General features: G+C 40.7%; 1 protein-coding gene across 3 annotated transcripts in view; it reads right to left on the bottom strand.

The window, feature by feature from the left end:
- LOC124643344 (methionine--tRNA ligase, cytoplasmic) overlaps positions 1-21436 on the bottom strand; it is a 30679-nt gene that overhangs the window by 6530 nt on the left and 2713 nt on the right. For 2 of the 3 annotated variants that reach the window (XM_047182290.1, XM_047182292.1), the window contains exons 3-22: positions 19510-19663; positions 18884-19027; positions 18039-18136; positions 17415-17537; positions 16846-16962; positions 16395-16470; positions 15988-16115; positions 15548-15652; positions 14682-14859; positions 12015-12179; positions 11450-11551; positions 10792-10909; positions 10304-10374; positions 9606-9703; positions 5980-6128; positions 5234-5366; positions 4011-4154; positions 3190-3328; positions 2499-2555; positions 2146-2325 (exon numbers count right to left, since the gene is read on the bottom strand). In XM_047182290.1, the coding sequence (XP_047038246.1) occupies positions 2146-2325; positions 2499-2555; positions 3190-3328; positions 4011-4154; positions 5234-5366; positions 5980-6128; positions 9606-9703; positions 10304-10374; positions 10792-10909; positions 11450-11551; positions 12015-12179; positions 14682-14859; positions 15548-15652; positions 15988-16115; positions 16395-16470; positions 16846-16962; positions 17415-17537; positions 18039-18136; positions 18884-19027; positions 19510-19663 (2479 nt within the window). Of the gene's footprint in view, positions 1-2145; positions 2326-2498; positions 2556-3189; positions 3329-4010; positions 4155-5233; positions 5367-5979; positions 6129-9605; positions 9704-10303; positions 10375-10791; positions 10910-11449; positions 11552-12014; positions 12180-14681; positions 14860-15547; positions 15653-15987; positions 16116-16394; positions 16471-16845; positions 16963-17414; positions 17538-18038; positions 18137-18593; positions 18700-18883; positions 19028-19509; positions 19664-21436 lie in introns of all 3 variants that reach the window. The other variant, XM_047182291.1, reaches the window with a different exon arrangement.

Below are 21436 nucleotides of genomic sequence, written 5' to 3'. Positions count from 1 at the left end.
CTAAAGCATGGGCTATAGAAAATCCACAAGGTGTACTGGTGACTGAGATAGGTACAATATCGGAAACCTGGAGGGACTATTGTCAATCTTTATTTAAAGATCCTCAAGCCCATAATTATCTTTCAACAGAGCCTAAGGACGAAGAAATAGAGCCAGATATACTGAAGGACGAAGTGAGAGCCGCTATTAGACACCTAAAAAGCGGAAAAGCCACAGGAGGGGATTCTATACCGATTGAAACCATCAAAGCATCAGGAGAGTATGGTGTCGAAATCTTTCATACCTTGTGTAACAAAATTTGGGAAACAGGCACATGGCCCCAAGAATGGACTCACACGGTCTTCGTTCCTCTACATAAAAAGGGCTCCACTAAAATATGCAGCAACTACCGCTTAATTGCCCTAATATCTCATGCAAGCAAGATCCTACTGTATATTTTAAATGAAAGATTAAAGTCTTACTTAGCCAAGGAAATTTCTCCTGAACAGGCTGGCTTTGTGAAAGGGAAAGGCACTCGTGAGCAGATCTTGAACGTGCGCCAGATTATTGAGAAGGCCAGAGAATTTAACAAACCTCTCTATATTTGTTTTGTTGACTTTTCAAAGGCGTTCGTCTCAGTGAGGTGGCCGATACTTTGGGATACTCTCTTGGCTATGGGAACACCTAAACATCTAGTTCACCTTCTTAGGAAGCTTTATGAAGAAGGAACAGCTTCGGTGAGAACAGACGACGTCTCATCACATAATTTTCATCCAAGTGCCGGGGTCCGTCAAGGCTGTATTTTATCACCACTTCTGTTCAACATCTACACAGAACTCATTATGAGAATAACACTCGAGAATTGGTCAGACGGAATCGCTATAGGAGGTTACAAAATATCTAATCTGCGATATGCAGATGATACAACTCTATTTGCATCTAGCATAGATAAAATGGAGTCCCTGCTGAACAAAATGGAGCATGTTAGCCTTGATTTCGGACTGAAGATCAATCGCAGCAAGACTAAAGTTATGATTGTCGATAGAGCTAATAACAACTCGCCCGAAGTCACTGAAATTGCGAATTGCAACGTCGTACAATCATATATCTACCTTGGGACACTAATCACCAACACAGGCGGATGCGCGGATGAGATCAAACGACGCATGGCTATCACCAGGTCCTCCATGGATCGGCTCAGGAAAATATGGAGAAACAGGAACATTACAACGGCCACCAAAATGAGACTTGTTAAGGCACTAGTGTTTCCCATTTTTCTTTACGGTGCAGAGACATGGACATTGAGGGAAAGTGAGAAAAAGAAGATAGACGCTTTGGAAATGTGGTGTTGGAGAAGAATGCTTGGAGTATCGTGGACAGAATTCCGGACCAACGCATCTATTATCCAAGAACTCGGCGTCAAGCAGCGTCTATCTTCCATCGTCCAGTGTCGAATACTCACTTTCTTCGGACACATTACACGTCGAGAGGGCGTTTCTGTGGAACGACTTGTAGTGCAGGGGAAAGTTGAAGGCACAAGAGCGCGCGGCAGGTCACCGATGCGTTGGGCTGACCAAATAAAAACGGCACTCAATGGTCCAGTCCACGAATGCGCAAGGAGAGCTACAGTGCGAGAAGAGTGGCGACGGATTGTGAAGCTTGCTACCACCCCTGATATGACGACCACGACCACTCTGCCAAGAGTGTGACGACAATGACTATAACTGACCAAATAAAAATTATAGTTTAAAAGCGTGGAGCGTTTATGTAATCTTTACTCTTTTTGTACGCTTTCTTTCATCAAAGTAAATGTCCGAAATATTTAGTGATTTTTAAAAGAGTGTTTAGTTTTTAAACTATTATTTTTATTTAATACTTTTTGGATTTAAGTGACTATTTTTTCGCATTCCTGAAAGCAAACCCTTTCATTCGATACCCATATCATGGGGGTGGATTTGTAACAGCCAGTCCGCCATCTTGGGGAAGCCGCCATATTGGTCACAATATGTCATGACGTTTATTTGTTATTCATGTATTGTCATTAGAACTCAGAGCGTGTGCAAAATTTCAACCTGATCGAAGACCGGGAAGTGGGTCAAATTAAGATTCCAAGATTTTCTTACATACATAAAAAAATAAGCGTGTTAAAAAGTATTGGTTCCTCACCTGTTCAGCTACAGCTTTCTCCAAGTTACTGACATCTTCCTGCGTTTGTGCAGTCTGTTTCTGTGCAGCTTGTTTCTGTGCAGCTTCGAGCTGTTTCTTGAGTTCTAATAGCTTGGTCACTTCAGGCTGCCACACTGACTTGTCTTTTGTCGACGCTTTTAACTGGCGGACTTTTTCACCCTGAAAGAGTTTTAGTTAATTAGAACATTGTCTTTCTGACATTATTATTATTATATTATAGACCAGAGGTAGGAACATCTTTGGCAGTCGTTACGGGCAGTCAGAAGCCAGAAAGTCTGACATCCAGTCTTACAAGGGGTATCTGATGTTAATAGTAAAAGTTAATAACTAACCTGTTGTTTGACAGCTTCTTCTAATTCTGCTACAGATCCTGGTGCTGTGCCGTTCTCCTGAAAATAATAATGGTTATTTTAAAATAAATTAACAAAAAATAATTAATGTGTACACATATATAATAGCAAGCATACTAAAAAGAATATTATAAGACTTGATATTTTTTATATATATTTACTGTATGTTGGCTGTACTTATACAAAATAAATTACTGAAAGAGATCGTTCTTTAGGCCTCGGCCTCGAATTTAGCGGGCAGCGGGGCGGCAGCGGCGGCGGCGCGGGCGGACACCGAGGTTCGCTGCCGCCCCGCTGCCATACAATATATGCCATACATACATGTTACAGCCTTTTTATCGTCCCACTGCTGGGCACAGGCCTCCTCTCACACGGAGAAGGATTGAGCATTAATCACCACGCTTGCTCATTGCGGGTTGGTGATTTCGGACTACACAGTCCAGGTTTCCTCAAGATGTTTTCCTTCACCTTTTTATCAGCCATTGGTGTCTAAGATATACTTAGAAAGTACATACAAACTTAGAAAAGTTGCATTGGTACTTGCCTGACCTGGATTCGAACCCGCGCCCTCTTACTCGAGAGGTTGGTTCTTTGCCCACTAGGCCACCACGACTCATTGCCATGCCATACATACAAGAAATTTTTATACAAATATCATAAATCTTTCACTTACCTTGCTCGCTCTCTCGCTCTGTGTGCCGGCGTACTTCGCTCGTAACTTGTCGAGTACTTCGGCCTCTATCTTCGCAAACAAAGGCTCCGGTTTGCCGATTACATGCCCTGATGGCAAGTATTGCAGTAGTGATGGATTTCTGAAAAAAGAAAATATAAATAAAAAAAGGTGAAAAACTAAAAAACACGATAAAGAAAGCGTGGAGCGATTTGCCCAAATAGAGTAAAGGTTAAATAAACGCTCCATGCTTTCTTGTGTTTTAAGTTTTTTGTTAGTTTTATTTATACGTACGGACGGCCGTCATGTTGGATTATGAAAATTTAGGTCACGTGATATTTTTTTCGTATTCCTGACTGCAAACCCTTTCATTTGATATATCCTATATGGGGGGGGGGGGGGGATTTGAAACAGCCAGTCTGCCATCTCGACCATCGAAGGCCGGAAAGTGGGTCAAATTAAGATACTAAGATAACCGAATTCCCAAAAATAAGCAAGGTTTTCAATTCGTGGGAACCTTTTATTTTCATCTTATCTAAGGTCTTCATCATCTGGAGCTGCGGGATTGTTCGCGCTCATTACGCGGTCCTGGTACACAAAAGGCCAGTGACGGAACAATACGGTTTTAGTCAGTAAGAGCCTGACACTCCCTCACCGCTGCTAACCCACAGCGGGAAGGGTCATTTCATGATTTTTGACGTTATAAAAAAAAATGCCTTCGTCATCTTCCGAGCCTTTTCCCAAACTATGTTGCACGCCCTCATACATGAGAGGTTGGTTCTTTACCCACTAGGCCACTACGACTTATTTTTATTGCTACTTACTCTGGGTTAATCCTCAATGCCTCTTGTTTCAAGTTGAGCTGTTCCCTCAGTTTCCTGACAGTCTCGGGCAGGTACGGCGATAGCAGAGCACATAGCAACGCCACCAGTTGACAGCATAGACCGATCGCTGTGCCACCGCGTTTCCTGAGAAAAAACAAGAAAATATGAATATCATTTTATGAAAAATTTTATGGAAGATTTTATGAAAAATCGTGTGTTTAGTTGTATTAAACAACTAGCCATTTTCCCACGGTTTCACCCGCGTCCCGTAGCCGGATGGTGACAAAACCTTCTCCCGCGTCTAAGTTACCTCCCCTCTAATTTTCAGCCAAATCGGCCAAGCCGTTTTCATGTTACGTCGTGACAACGGAAAGCGGGTTCCATCTATACTTATATTATAAAGAGGAAAACTTTGTTTGTAATGGATAAACTCAAAAACTACTGGACCGATTTCAAATATTCTTTCACCATTAGAAAGCTATATTATCTGCGAGTAACATAGGCTATATTCTATCCCGGTGCGGGCAGTAGCTCCCACGGGACGCGGGTGAAACCGCGGGAAAACGGATAGTTTTTATATATATAGATAGATATGTGCAATTGTCTGATGCATCATAATCATATCGTGTTGCACCAATCATCACGGACATTGGACACTAATCGCTCTGGTATGAAATCCTTCGCTTCGAGTATGTAGGTTGCTGATTCATCCACCATACTCACTTGTGGGTTGTCCTTGAACATCCTTGGCAGTCGTTACGGGTAGTCAGAAGCCAGTTAGTCTGACACCAATCTAACGAAGGGGTATCGGGTTGCCCGGGTAACTGGGTTGAGGAGGTCAGATAGGCAGTCACTCCTTGTAAAGCACTGGTACTCAGCTGCATCCGGTTAGACTGGAAGCCGACCCCCGACATAGTTGGGAAAAGGCTCGGAATAAGTAGAAGACTCACTTGTCATCATCAGACCCCACGTGACGTAACGCCTCACTCACTAATCACCGCTATCACTAATCACCACACTCACTTGTCATCATCAGAGCCCTTGAGCAGCACCCATGGTTGCTGCGACTGCATGTGCTGGTTGCCGAGCCGGGAGACTGACACTCACTAATCACCACACTCACTTGTCATCATCAGAGCCCTTGAGCAGCACCCATGGTTGCTGCGACTGCATGTGCTGGTTGCCGAGCCGGGAGACTGACACTCACTAATCACCACACTCACTTGTCATCATCAGAGCCCTTGAGCAGCACCCATGGTTGCTGCGACTGCATGTGCTGGTTGCCGAGCCGGGAGACTGAGAGGACGTGACGTAACGCCTCTCGGAGACGACCCTTTTCCATATGCTGGACGTACGCTGCGAAAGAATTGTTAGATTTAAGATTTGCCAGCTAGTGTACTAAGGTCCATTTTCACTGACAATATAACAGTTTGTTTTTCTGAAAACAACTATTTTTAAATTGAATCCATTTATTTCAAGATTCCCTATATAAAAACTACAAAGTACGAGATATAATTTCTTGAGCATAAGATTCTATAATATATATTCTAAAATCGATCTCAGTGGCGTGCACTTGGAGAGGCCTATGTCCAGCAGTGGACTGCGATAGGCTGATGATGATAATGATGATGATGAAGATTCTATAACAGCGTCGCAATCATTTATTGTATTGTTGTGCATGTAAAATTTGCACGCTTATGTATTAAGCAAAACATGTGTTCGTCAATTATATTTTAAGTTTCCATCTTGTATATAATGTTTTATGCAAATAAATGATATTCTTTTCTATTCTACATAAACATGCCTAATCATAGAATATAATAAATTAAATTATGTTTGTTTTTTTTTATTTACCTTTATGCTCACGGCTCGGCGAATAGGGCATAGGTACATCTTGGAAACTATTGCACGGAATTTCATGCGATTTTCAAAAACAGATAGATTAATTAAATAACATGTAATTACTTACCAATAACTTCTCTATTAACTAGCGCAATAAGTTCGTAGTCGGCCGGAGTCAACTCAAGGTCGGGCACTCTCCCCTTGTACGAGTTTGCGCAAAAACTGAGCGAGCGATGACAGAAGTTGCCTAAATTGTTCAGGAGCTCTGAATTATTCCTGTAATTCAGTAAAATAATCATTTATTGCTTTTTAATGTTCCTATATGTATAACATTTTAAATTATTATGTTATATCTGGGCTCTAAGTGTTTTTTTTATGATGGAGTATGAATTATAAAAAATGCTAAAAAATTCTTGTCCAGAAAATAACATTTTCTTGTGATTACAATATTTAGTATCTGTCAGTACCTACATAATATATGGCATTTAGTTTTGAGAACTAAAATGATGCACTGAAATCTTATTCGTTTACCTTTATTCGTTATAAATAGTAAAAAAACCGGCCAAGTGCGAGTCGGACTCGCGCAGAGAGGGTTCCGTACAAATCCTGTATAGATAAAAAGTGAGTTTCGCGCCAACCGTTAAGTTTAGAACAATCTTAGTTATGGTAATTTCGTGAGAGTCAAAATAGTTAATATTTTTTATTTTATAATATAACTAAAATAGTAGGTCAGTACCTTGTAAAAGTTATTTTATTAAAGTTATTTATATACAACATTTTATAGGCATCATTCAGAAATTTGATTGAAAATAACTAATTATGTCTTAAAGGTCATTGGGCATATCTGACCCGCTTTGTAAAAAGTGGCGGACATGAATCAAAGTAGTTTTAAATCGTGGAGAATGGTATGACGTTTCTTTGAATATAATATTTTATTAAAATTCCATGGAGACGAATGTCCAGGATCGTTTGAAAAATATAAAAGACAAGCAGTTTCAGAGGATTGTACAGGTTGCAATGCTAGTTTTTATTGTTAAAAAATTTTCATAAAGAAGGAAGATGCCAATTCGGATGACCAGGATCTGATGAGGATCTGGAAACCCTGAGAAATCGAGGGCAACTCTTGAATATTGTAGGCACGCATCGAGTCATAACCAGACATGTGAGTGTATTTTTGAGGGTACTGGTAAACAGTGAAGGTTTGGAGCTTATTTGATTATGGAGACTACAGAGAGTCAAGGGAACTCCCGAACGGTATGTTGCAACTACCACGTGTTTGGGTTTATTTTATTCGTATTGGCGAATACTTTCCACATAGATAGGTTTGACTGCCATTGTGGGATCGATAGCAAAGATCAGATATAGTTATGGGAACTCCTTTACAATTTATAACGTAACCTTGTGTTGGAGCTTATTTTATTTTAGGTGATGAGAATTCACTACTAATGGGATCTTTTATTTTTGAGGGATTAATCACCTAACGAGCCCCAGTTTCAGGTTTTTTTCGAAACTGCCTGACGACTTGTAACTGTCGAATTGTAACAACGACTGCTAGAGAGTAGGATTCGGGGCTGCTGGCTTTACGTTTCTAGAGCCTTGACAAAAGTGTAATTCTGTCCCTTTCTTTGTTTTATAAAGTCGGCTTTATTTTATTTTGTAGCATTTTACAAACAAATCCAACTTCAAACATATAAAAAAGCAACAAGAAAACAAAAGCAAGAAAGAAATTAAAAAGATGTTAAGTGGATCGGTCTAGAAGTCGGTGTCTAGAGGATGCATCTACATTTATTTAACCACCGAGATCTAGACCGATGCATATAAACAGTTTTCTTGTTGTTTTTAGAAGTTGTTTTTTTTTTTTTTTGTAAAAAGTTTAATTTTTAACTTTTGTGAAAAGTTCTCGTCAATACGAATAATATAAACACGACGTAACTAAAAACATACCGTTAAGGAGTTCTCTCGACTTTCTCACGTCTCCATCATCAGGTAAGCTCTAAACCTTCACTGTTTGATAGTATCACCAGACATACATCTGAGAATCGAGTTTAAATCCTATGCATGCCTACAATTTCTGATAGTTGCCCTCGATTTCTCAGGATTTCCATCATCAGATCCTGACCTGATGACAATGGAAATAAACGGCGAGTATACTCTTTCACTACAAAGAAATGATTTCTCAAATCCGTCAAACGTGGTCGTTTAAATTCCCCATTGAAATGAGGAAAATATTTGATGTTTACACCTGATTTTCTCTAGATTCCCATGGTTCACATTGATGCGACTAATGCCATAGTAAATCAGAGCCTTTATCATTATACTGTGCTATATTTCGTTCGTATCCGCCGTGGGTATGGTTTCCATACTAAGGTGCCCAATGACCTTTGAATGATTTAAAATTTTTCACAGTTTAGAGGCCATTATATTTAAGAAGTGTTTGATATGAATTTCACTTTTTATCAAAACTTTAATATCTCTACGCGTTCATGTGAAAAAGGGTAAGTAGTAAGTTTATAATTATTAAAAAAATATTTTATGTCATGTAAGCAAAAATAATATTATTTTAATATTTTATGTAACTTCAAATTTATCATTTTCGTAATTTTTCCTTTATCTGTACTATATAACGTTGCTTCGTGCCGAATTTCAAGATTCTGAGTTCACGGGAAGTACCTTGTAGGTTTTGATTCCCTAGCGTGTGACGGAAATTCGTCTAAGGTGTCGGTAAAACTGCTGTATCTTTTGATCGCGTTAACTTAGAAGTCTGATTTTTTCATTGCTTAAAGGGACAATAGACCTAGGTATTTGGTATAAATTTCAATTTGGTACCTTTATTCGTTCGTGAGAAATAAGGTAGTAAGTTTCATTTTATTAAAATATTTTTATTATATTATATAACAAAAAAAATGTGATTTTCGCAATTTTTCCTATATTTGCATTATATGACAATGCTTCATGCCAAATTTCAAGATTCTGAGTTTACAGGAAGTACCCTGTAGGTTTTGATTCCTTTGCGAGTGTCGAAAATTTGTTGAAAATATCGACATAATCGGTTGTATCTTTTGATTGGTTTGGCTTAGAAGTTTGATATTTTCACAGCTTAAAGGGACAATAGACCCGAGTATTTCATGTGAATTTCAGCTTGATACGTTCTCGCGTTCTTAAGATAAAGGGTCTTGACAGACAGACAGACAGACAGACAGACGGACAACAAAGTGATCCTATAAGGGTTCCGTTTTTTCCTTTCGAGGTACGGAACCCTAAAAAAAGTTAAAATCTAGTTGAAAAGGTAGATTTTACCATATCGAAGGCCCGATGCACAAAAGTAAGATCATTTACATATTTACCTACATCCATATTCTTAGCATGTTTAAATAAAAAATACATAAATATGTGGTTCATTTATTGATTAGTCAACAAGTCCCATCGCGCTATGAGAGTGACGGAATAGTGAGTGCACCGCAGTCCAAGCAAATGTGCCTGCACTATAATAATGTCCTGCGCAGCTGGCTGATCTCCTTATATGAGAACAGCCGCCGTGGCCGAAATCGGCCGTGGACGCCATTAGTCAACATGTTTTTTTACATTTTTAAATATTAAATATAAATTTTTCAAAAAAAAAACATTTAAAAATATAAAAAATAGATGGCCACCGATATCGGGCACAGGGTCCAAGGTACCGGTTAGGGTCCCAGAGAAAGAAACCTCCTCACAATACGTGCCGTATCAAGAAGTAAATATTATGATTATTCTCACCTAGTACCAAGTTCAGTCCAACTGAAACTGGAGTCAGAAGTCTCTGGTCTGATGCTAGCGAGGTAGAACCGCCACACGTCTGACGGTATGCCTGTGTCCTACAACAATATTAAGCATACATGTTTTATTTCAGGAAAGCCTGCCTAGCCTAGCCTAGGTGTAGACCTATGTTATTACATTCCTGACAAGTTTCATAAAACTTAGAGAAGTTTCCTGTGAAAGAATTACTAGGATAGAATGTCTTATCTTACGAAAGCGGGTGTTATTTGCAGATTCTTCAAATATAGATTTTCACCATTAAGTTAGGGTAGGTAAAGATAATCAGCCTTACTTGCAAACGTGAATTAAATTAAAAATACTTATACTTAATATAAATTAGTAATACTTAAGGGCTGTTTAAGAAAATTCTTGCTTAAGCATGTCTTAGCTAACATTTAATCACTACTTAAGGCTTTAAGTAGTGATTAGTTAAAATGTTGCTTAGAAGGTGATTAGAGATTTTATAAGTAAGGGGGAATATTACTATTGTAATCCACATATTATAAGACCAAACAATATTCGTTTCGATAGTAAACGCTACAATTTAAGAAGGCCCCTTTGCAAACAAATAAAATCTCTTTTTAGAACAAAAGAAATGTAATTTGAGTCAGTCCCACGTTGGGCGCCATTAAGAAGAAAATACAATAAAGTATGCTTACCTGAGCGTCTGTGCCGAAAACACCAACGCCTCGAGACTTCGAGAACTTTCCATCTTCATAGTTCAGGTACTCTAAGGAAAAATAATTCTATTAAAATTGATATTTATAAAAAAATCTAATGAATATATTGATTTTTGTAAATGTCAGTTACTTGCATAAACATCAGCCAAAGTCTAACACTCCTTTCCGCCCCACTCACAGCGAGGGGTCATTTGATTCTCCTTTCGAAAAATGAATTAAGTACTTTTCTAAGTCTTTTAACATCCTTAGCTGTCGTTACGGGTAGTCAGAAGCCAGTCTAACCATGGGGTATCGGGTTGCCCGGGTAACTGGGTTGGTTGAGGAGGTCAGATGGGCTGTCGCTCCTTGTAAAACTCTGGTACTCACCAGCGGTTTGACTGGAAGCCGACCCCAACATAGTTGGATAAAGGCTCGGGAGATGATGATGATAGTTACATCATCATCCGCCTAGCCATTTCCCTACATACCTGTGGCATACAGATGGCTGACCAGCACGTGTCCCTCGTTGACTCCCATCAGCGTCGCCGGGAACATGATGCAGTGGAACGGCACGTTGTCTTTAGCCATGAACTGGTAGAGTTTCACCTGTAAGATAACAATGATATGAAGATCTGCAGGGGAGTTTGCTGTGCCACTTCTTATTTATTTAAATTTGATGAGACAAAAAGAAAAAAAAAGCACGCTTTTAAAAATTACAAAATAATTATAAAGAAAGCGTGGAGCGTTAATGTAGTTTTTTTTCTTTTTGGACAAAACACTCCACGCTTTCTTTCATCATTTTCATATTTTCAAATTTTTAAAAACGTGTTTTTTAAACTATTATTTTTATTTTATACTTTTTTTCGTATTCCTGACAGCAAACCCTTTCATTAGATACCCACATCATGTCATGGGGGTGGATTTCAAACAGCCAGTGCGCCATCTTGGGGAGGCCGCCATATTGGATTTGTAATGACGTTTCTTAACTAGTCATGTATTGTTATCAGAAAACCAAGCGTGTGCAAAATTTCATCCTAATCGGAGGCCGGGAAGTGGGTCAAATTAAGATTCCAAGATTTTCTTACATACATAATTACAAGTGAAGCTAATATAAGCGTGTTAAAAATACATGTAAAATTTTCTTACATCATACTCCTTGTCAGGTTTCCACCATTTCTCGAACTCCTTGGTGGCGTTTTGCGTTATGCTCAGGTAGCCAATCGGAGCGTCGAACCATACGTAGAACACCTGGATATAATATAACTTAGTTGTAATTGAGGTCAAGGTCAAATCAATATTTTGAAGGTCAAGGTCAAATAAATATTTGTTACCAAGGAAAGAATTGAACATAATGCTACGACTGCTAGTGTCAAATTCAAAATAAAAAGGATAGTTTACTAATGTTCATATGATTTTGAAGGTCAAGGTCAAAAACATATTTAGCATCAAATAAATAATTGTAAAAATTAAAATTCAATAAAGATTTAATATAAAGAAATAAACTTTCATCCAAGAATCTTCCACAAAATCGGTCAGAGTAGCATTTCTCTTTCTCTCATACTTCTATCTAATGACATCCTATAAGTAACAGTCTTTCCAGTCACTAGTGTCTTTCACATAATCCATCCATAGGTCTCTATCTACCAACCATTCCACCTCTTATACTTGCTTATTACTTACAATCTTGAACATATTTTTGCCATAATCTTACCTTATTAGTGAATCCTTCCACGGGTACAGGCACTCCCCACTTGAGGTCCCTGGTGACGGCTCTCGAGCGCAGCGGCTCTCGCATCCACGCTCTAGACACGGCCCGCGCCGGCGGCGACCACAGCTTCTCTGTGCTACTGATCCACGTGCGGAGTGACGGCTCTAGCTGTGGGAGACAACATTACAGTTGACAGTGACGGCTCTAGACACGGCCCGACCACAGCTTCTCTGTGCTACTGATCCACGTGCGGAGTGACGGCTCTAGCTGTGGGAGACAACATTACAGTTGACAGTGACGGCTCTAGACACGGCCCGCGCCGGCGGCGACCACAGCTTCTCTGTGCTACTGATCCACGTGCGGAGTGACGGCTCTAGCTGTGGGAGACAACATTACAGTTGACAGTGACGGCTCTAGACACGGCCCGCGCCGGCGGCGACCACAGCTTCTCTGTGCTACTGATCCACGTGCGGAGTGACGGCTCTAGCTGTGGGAGACAACATTACAGTTGACAGTGACGGCTCTAGACACGGCCCGCGCCGGCGGCGACCACAGCTTCTCTGTGCTACTGATCCACGTGCGGAGTGACGGCTCTAGCTGTGGGAGACAACATTACAGTTGACAGTGACGGCTCTAGACACGGCCCGCGCCGGCGGCGACCACAGCTTCTCTGTGCTACTGATCCACGTGCGGAGTGACGGCTCTAGCTGTGGGAGACAACATTACAGTTGACAGTGACGGCTCTAGACACGGCCCGCGCCGGCGGCGACCACAGCTTCTCTGTGCTACTGATCCACGTGCGGAGTGACGGCTCTAGCTGTGGGAGACAACATTACAGTTGACAGTGACGGCTCTAGACACGGCCCGACCACAGCTTCTCTGTGCTACTGATCCACGTGCGGAGTGACGGCTCTAGCTGTGGGAGACAACATTACAGTTGACAGTGACGGCTCTAGACACGGCCCGACCACAGCTTCTCTGTGCTACTGATCCACGTGCGGAGTGACGGCTCTAGCTGTGGGAGACAACATTACAGTTGACAGTGACGGCTCTAGACACGGCCCGACCACAGCTTCTCTGTGCTACTGATCCACGTGCGGAGTGACGGCTCTAGCTGTGGGAGACAATATTACAGTTGACAGTGACGGCTCTAGACACGGCCCGACCACAGCTTCTCTGTGCTACTGATCCACGTGCGGAGTGACGGCTCTAGCTGTGGGAGACAACATTACAGTTGACAGTGACGGCTCTAGACACGGCCCGCGCCGGCGGCGACCACAGCTTCTCTGTGCTACTGATCCACGTGCGGAGTGACGGCTCTAGCTGTGGGAGACAACATTACAGTTGACAGTGACGGCTCTAGACACGGCCCGACCACAGCTTCTCTGTGCTACTGATCCACGTGCGGAGTGACGGCTCTAGCTGTGGGAGACAACATTACAGTTGACAGTGACGGCTCTAGACACGGCCCGCGCCGGCGGCGACCACAGCTTCTCTGTGCTACTGATCCACGTGCGGAGTGACGGCTCTAGCTGTGGGAGACAACATTACAGTTGACAGTGACGGCTCTAGACACGGCCCGACCACAGCTTCTCTGTGCTACTGATCCACGTGCGGAGTGACGGCTCTAGCTGTGGGAGACAACATTACAGTTGACAGTGACGGCTCTAGACACGGCCCGACCACAGCTTCTCTGTGCTACTGATCCACGTGCGGAGTGACGGCTCTAGCTGTGGGAGACAACATTACAGTTGACAGTGACGGCTCTAGACACGGCCCGACCACAGCTTCTCTGTGCTACTGATCCACGTGCGGAGTGACGGCTCTAGCTGTGGGAGACAACATTACAGTTGACAGTGACGGCTCTAGACACGGCCCGACCACAGCTTCTCTGTGCTACTGATCCACGTGCGGAGTGACGGCTCTAGCTGTGGGAGACAACATTACAGTTGACAGTGACGGCTCTAGACACGGCCCGACCACAGCTTCTCTGTGCTACTGATCCACGTGCGGAGTGACGGCTCTAGCTGTGGGAGACAACATTACAGTACAAGGTAAACTCGGAGAACATAAGAATCGGCGGAGATGTCATAACGCAAAATGTCCTAAGAAAATACCGCGCAAAAATGCGGGTGTTCGGGGGACGAGGAACATTACTAGCCCCACCTTATCCATGACATCTCCGCTCATCTTTCTTTAATCCTTGCTGTAGCCACATTCAGTCAGCCGCGACCACTGTATTGTTATAATTATATTCAGTTCCAAACTATTTCTATAAGATTAGTAGCAACCTCTTTTCTTATTTCCTAGTTAGGATTTGAATATTGAACATGTTAAAAGAAGAATAAAAGCGTCAGTCGTTAACCGAAAGTGCGTATTTTCATACAGGAAATTATTTTAGGTAGTGCGCAAAAAAAACTGATGGTTCAGAAATATTCAGAATCAATAACAGAACATATTATTTTAACAGCATTATCAATTTTTTTTTCATTTTTTACCACCCTAAAATCAGCAAAATATAGACACTAACTATTCCTACAAAATAAAAATATACGTATCTATAAAACTTATTTGACTGCAAGTTGACAAAGTTTGCGCACTGAATAAAATGCAATCCTGTATGAGACCAACCGTCAGGAAGGCGTTGGCTAGGAAGACATCATGACGTACCTGTCCGAGTTCTATGAAGAGTTGCTGACTAGGCCGCACTGTAGGGGTATGTCCGCAGACCTTGCACCGCGGCTGCAGCAGCTCAGTGGCCGTGATGAGCTTCCCGCACTTGTCGCACTGGTCCCCGCGGGCTCCCTCGTACCCGCAGCCCGGGTACGGACAGGTACCTTCTACGAATCTAGGGGAATTAAGTGAAGATTGTGCTGAAAGTCCGTTTTAGGGTGTTCAAAAATTCAAAGTAGTCTTTAATTATAGACAAGACTGACACTGACTTTATACTTTAACTGCGACTTTACAATTTGACCTTTATTCGCAATTTAAGATTTTGACCTTGAACTTTAACGTTTGACTGGTGTCTTTAGAATTTGAGCTGAAAATTTTTCGAAGATTTTAATACAAGGTGTTGATTGGCATTTGTGCCATAGTTCAGGAGGAGGTCATAAAATACGTAAATAATCGATTGGAATTACAGTAGACGGGAAATAGCTAATATGCACTGTTTTTTTTGTCATTGTAATGTCGTAGTATTTCAGAAGTAATCCAATTTTATGAATGAAAATTATGAATGATCGTTGCGTATGCTTTGTGTTTGCGTGTGTGAGGGCGCAGCACGGTTTTAAGGCCAGTAACACACGCGCCAAGTTTAAATACGGCTAGATGACATTGACGGAATTCCAAAAAAAATATATATATACGTACCAATTTTTTTGTTGATTTGGGTCGAGAATCATTAGCACAATTACGTCCTTTAATATGAGCACTAGCAATATGCATGATGGCACGGATGCAAATCAACAGCTTTTATTTTGTTTGTGTTATATTTAATTCCTAAAACCTGTTATGTTCTAAGAACTTAAAAAACTCACCTATCAGCCAGGAACCGGTCACAATTGGTACATAACAGCTGATCAACAGACTGTGAGCTGACGAACCCGTTGTCGCGTAGCTTTAGAAACATACGCTGTGCTATCCTGTGAACAAAACATTAATTAAAAAAAAAAAAAATAATTAATAATTGGGAAGTTTATTTTTCAGGATAGATGCGATGTAACTCTGTCGTTTACCAACCTATTTGAATTGAACAATTCGAATTAAGTGCCTAGTGAACTTTGCAACGGTAAGTATTAAGTAATATTCTTTTCATAGAGGAAAACTGTACACTTATCAACGATATGGGTTTTTGACACCGCTGAAAAGAGTGAATCGGAGCACTATGGACACATAACTGCCTGTATCTTTTGCCCAGCAGCCGGTTCCCTGTTGAGGAGTGATGGCCAGCAGTGGGCTAGCTAGTGTTCGCACTCACTCGGTCTGCTGCGGGGTGCTGGTGCGGCCGAAGTAGTCGAAGCCGATGTTGAACCAGCGATACACCGAGTTGTGGATGTCGAAGTATTTGTCGCATATCTCGCGGGGGGTTATGCCTTCTTCTAGGGCCTGGGTAACATAGAAAATATATTACGTAAAAAAATATTAATATGTAAAAAAATCCAAAAAATAAAATTTTGACCTTGAGGTCAAGGTCAAATTTCTGGAGGTCAAATTTCAGGTTACAGCCTTGAAGTCAGAATGTTTGACCTTGAGGTCAAAATTCCTTAAGTCTAAATGCCGCACCAGTGTTTTACAAGGAGGTTTTAATGATAATATTTATTTTCAAATATTTTTTTATTTACTTTAAATATTAATAAATGTGGATAGTAATAAGGTGTTTCTTACCTTAGTTTCTGTGGCAGTACCATATTCATCAGTACCCGATATATATAACGTGTTGTAGTCACATAACCGACAATACCTACGAATAAAATCATTATGTTATTTATTAATTACCTTTAGTTTGATACTATTATCAAATAAATTAACTGTCTGTAAGTTTGCAACGATTCTACTTTTAAATCGCTGAGCAGGCTATATTTATGAGAGTCAAATAGTAAGAATTTGATATAGAGACGGTTATAGACCACCTTGAAATTGCGTTGAAACCGATTCAACTATTTCAAAGATTGGAAGGCACAAATACACAGACTCATTATTGTATACGAATACCTTTTAAACTTACACTTAGGAAAATTATTAAATAGTTTTTTGTGTTACTATTTTTATTTATTTTGTTTTTTAAATGTCAAAATTAGTTTATGAACCAATAAAATAAATAAAATTATGTACTTACCTAGCAAATATATCAGCAGAGAGCACACAACCGATTATATTACCCAAGTGCGGGACGTTGTTCACGTACGGAAGAGCTGAGGTAATTAGTATGTTCTTACGATCTTTTACTGGTAACCTGAAACAGAAATATTTTATATTTAACTTGAGGTTTTCAATTTGGATGTTTAAAACATTCAAATAGTTGAAATTTTCAAAAAGTTTTTTTGTTATATATTTTTTGATACCATAGTTTAAGTCTAAAAAATTCAACAGTTTGACCTCTATACGGAATAATCATGATCAAGGAATGCTGGAACTTATAATTATAATTGTTGCGAAAGGATGTCAGATAGGCAGTCGCTCCATGTGGCACACTGATAGTCAGCTGCATGCTGTAAGACTGCAATCCGACCCCAGCTTAGTTCAAATAATTCACACAGTACCTAGTAAAGTGTCCATGGAGTTTCTTGTCAGCTCTTCGCCATAAGACCAAATTTTTGGAACGTTGCAACCAGTGTGACCTTTCATAAGAAATTGCAAAGGCATATTTAAAATAAAAACATTTGACTCTGAGTATTGATAACGTACACTAATTTCCCCGGTATGAGCGGCGCCTGCAGTTTCTTCAGTCCGTTGAGCCAGTTGTCCTTAGCGGCCTCTATTTCTTCAGGAGTTGGACCTAATTCTGCTGCTGCACCTTCATCCGGTGAACTGAGGAAGTTTTGTTAATCTATACTAATATTATAAAGCTGAAGAGTTTGTTTGTTTGAACGCGCTAATCTCAGGAACTACTGGTCCGATTTGAAAATTCCTTTCAGTGTTAGATAGCCCATTTATCGAGGAAGGCTATAGGCTACTTTTTATCGGTACGGGAAGTAGTTCCTACGGGATGCGGGTGAAACCGCTGGCAGAAGCTAGTTATAACATATAGACATCTAATTATTGACATATATTTACATTGTATTTGTTAAAAATTAACTTATTATATTGGAAATTAACATTAATCTTTATCCACTGATTATCTCAAATAAAGGTTTCTTCAAAATAACTGCCCCTTAGGGTTTTTTGTGCCCGGGATCTAAAAAAATACAGTGACTTTAAAAAAATCATGAGAAAAAAAAAATTTGGTTGGTACTAGAGTAGACCATATGTTTCTTTTAATATTGTTATGTTACATTTACAATAATATACACTACTTGTGATAATACTTACCCAACAGGTGAAGATAAGCTAGGTACTTGAGGAATGCCCAAAGCTGATGCTGCTCCAAATGGGCCCGTCGCCGAGCCGCCCCACTGTTTCACTGCTTCCTATAACAAATCCATTATATGTATACTAATATTACATAAAGCAAACATTTTTCACGCCTGCTTCGCGCATATTCTCAATTATGGTGGTCATATTGACACTCAGTAAGTCAGTCGGTCAGTCAGTCACTCGTTACCTGAACAACTTGAGTACTGGCTGGGTCATGTTCCTTATTATAGTGGTCATAGTGATTGTCAGCTAGACACTCATTACCTGCACAGCGGTCGGCTATGTACGCTTGCTTCAACTCGTCTTTATGTAACAGCGGGTATAATGTAGTTAGTCACTCTGTCAGTCAGTCAGTCACTCATTACCTGCACAGCCTTAGCACTGGCTAGGTCTTGGAACCACCGCAGTATGTGAGCGCAGTCGGCTATGTACGCTTGCTTCAGCTCGTCTCTATGCAGCAGCGGGTATAATGTAGTTAGTCACTCTGTCAGTCAGTCAGTCACTCATTACCTGCACAGCCTTAGCACTGGCTAGGTCTTGGAACCACCGCAGTATGTGAGCGCAGTCGGCTATGTACGCTTGCTTCAACTCGTCTTTATGTAGCAGCGGGTATAATGTAGTTAGTCACTCTGTCAGTCAGTCAGTCACTCATTACCTGCACAGCCTTAGCACTGGCTAGGTCTTGGAACCACCGCAGTATGTGAGCGCAGTCGGCTATGTACGCTTGCTTCAGCTCGTCTCTATGCAGCAGCGGGTATAATGTAGTTAGTCACTCTGTCAGTCAGTCAGTCACTCATTACCTGCACAGCCTTAGCACTGGCTAGGTCTTGGAACCACCGCAGTATGTGAGCGCAGTCGGCTATGTACGCTTGCTTCAACTCGTCTTTATGCAGCAGCGGGTATAATGTGCTCCATATTGAAATGTCTGCTGGGGACAGTTTATCCTGGAAATAAAAATATTTTTACGTTAATTTTAGAAGCTCAAGATGAAAGCGGTGTGCTGTAAGGTACGTTTTAAATTCTTGCTGAGATTGCATGTGGTCGGCTACTGGTTTGTATGTATTTATATGAAACCGATGCAGCACGTGACTACACGCAGACATCAATATTTAAAAACCTTAACGTACATTTGAAATGTGTCTTCTGGTCTACTCATTCTAGCAAAAAGTAAAGTGGAATCTCGCCATTTGATACAAAAGATTTGTACTACAAATAAATTGCTTATTGGAGGAAAAAAAACTTTTTTCAACCGACTTTCCAAAAAGGAGTAGTTTCTCAATTCGTTTTTTTCGTCTTTGATACTAGACTGTTTGAAGACTTTTATTTCTTTTTTAATATTCCACCATCATGTCTATTCCACATAAAAAAACCTCATCTTTTTTAGTAGGTGGGTTAAAAATATATACTTTTTTATTTGAAAACTCACCCCTAATATATACTTGTGTTTCTCCAGTGTACCGTTGATAGTCGAGAGCAGCGCTTGGAGCACTTGCTTGAGATCGGACGCAACGGTCTTGGAGGTCAGAACGGCACTCACTGCGGGGTGGAGGTGGGTCGCTTCCCATTCTTGCGTTTGTTGGCTGGAAACAAAATATTATGGCTTTTATATAAAAAAAACTACACACCTTTACAAATGTAGGATGTCTCAATCAAGGGCGGATCCAGCTTCGGCGCCAGGGGGGGGTCACACAGTCGTGGTCAAGTCACAAAAAATATTATATTGTAGCGTATACTTCTTTTAATATTAAAAGTAGTAGTATAAATACAATAAGCGCGATAGTAGCGAGCTCGAAATTTTTCGAATGTTGAGAAAAGTGTTTTCATGTAGAAAGTGGCCCGAGCACAGTGAGCGCAATTTCTCGTATATAACTAAACACATGTGCCAAACAAAAAAGCGCGAGCGAAGCGAGCGCGAAAATTTTTGTTCAGGTCGAGGACTAAGGTTAAAAAAGTGTTTTTATGTAGAAAATGGTCCGAGCTGAGCGAACGCGATTTCTTGGACATAATCAGAGACGCGAAATTGAAAAAAGCGCGAGCGAAGCGACCGCGAAAATTTTTTTTCAGTTCGAGAACTAAAAGTAGATGAAAACGCTTTCTTGCTGTATAACAAATATACAGCACAAATACAAGAAAGCGCGAGAATTTTTTCAGGACTAAACGTTTGAAAAGTATTGTGTACGCAGAAAAGGCCGCGTACGTTTTTTATTGCAGCAACAGTAAAACATTTTCTGTGAAAACTTCAATTGTCTTACTATTGGTAAGGGTTCATGAGATCAGGGCTGTCTCTAGCTCATGTAGCGCCTGGGTGCAATCATCACCCAAGCGCCACCTATGTATCTATTGAAAGATTTTGAGTAGTACATACTGATCGAAGTACTTTACAAGGAATATAAATAAGTACGTTCGAACGAAAGTCACTTTTTTGGTAGGTAAAGGACTTAAAAAAATGTTTCCAAATCATTGTAGGCTCAAACTGTTGGCCAGATTTAAGTTATGAAAGTCGAGACTGGACAACGTAATTGTAAAAATTAGCGCGAGCTAAGCGAGCGCGCAAATTTTTTAATTTTGGGACACAAAAAGTTAAAGTAACAAGCAGTCGGAAGCGCAAACTGTTTTGTTTTTGAGGACTCCGTTAATATTTTTTTTTTGCTATATTTGACTTATGAAGTTATCGAGGCGAAGCATATATAATATTGCGCGAGCGAAGCGAGCGCGAAATTTTTTGAGCCTACGACACAAAAGTACCTGATTAAGCACACTGTAAAGCAACAATAGTCGCGAGCGCAGCGAGCGCGACTTTTTTAAATTATTTGTTTGAAGACTCACAAATCAGACTGGGAATTACGTACAAATAAAAAGGAACCGTGATTAGAGCGAGTGCCATTTGTGTTCGTTGATTCGGTGCGTCAATAAAAATAATAAACAATCAGAAATACAGTACAGACATAGTCATTTACTCGCGAGCGTAGCGAGCTAGAATTTTTTCGAAAGCGAAGGCGACTTTTTTGTCAGTATCATGATACAATGTGGAACTTCCTTATCGAACGGGTGTAATTTCTTCGAAATTTCCTGGTGGTGGGGCGTCCCGCGGCGCCCCTGAGATCGAGGCGCCCGGGTTATTCGCACACCCTGCACCATAGGTTAAGACGGCCCTGCATGAGATACAGCATGCTATGTAGACAACCCGGACAGCAGATTCTTAGTAACACGGTCCTGTTTCCTCCTTTTGGGTAGGTACGGATAAAGAGTAAATAAAGAATGAGTGTGAGTGAAAGAGTGAGCGTTGCGAGCACGAATTCTTCAGCAAAACTACTCTACCTGTAACTATGTAGGTATCTACCTATTCACTCGGA

This window comes from Helicoverpa zea, chromosome 27 (assembly GCF_022581195.2).
Source record: "Helicoverpa zea isolate HzStark_Cry1AcR chromosome 27, ilHelZeax1.1, whole genome shotgun sequence".
NCBI lineage: Eukaryota > Metazoa > Arthropoda > Insecta > Lepidoptera > Noctuidae > Helicoverpa > Helicoverpa zea.
Note: the sequence above shows the minus strand (reverse complement) of the source record. Positions and strands in the feature narration are given on the sequence as shown.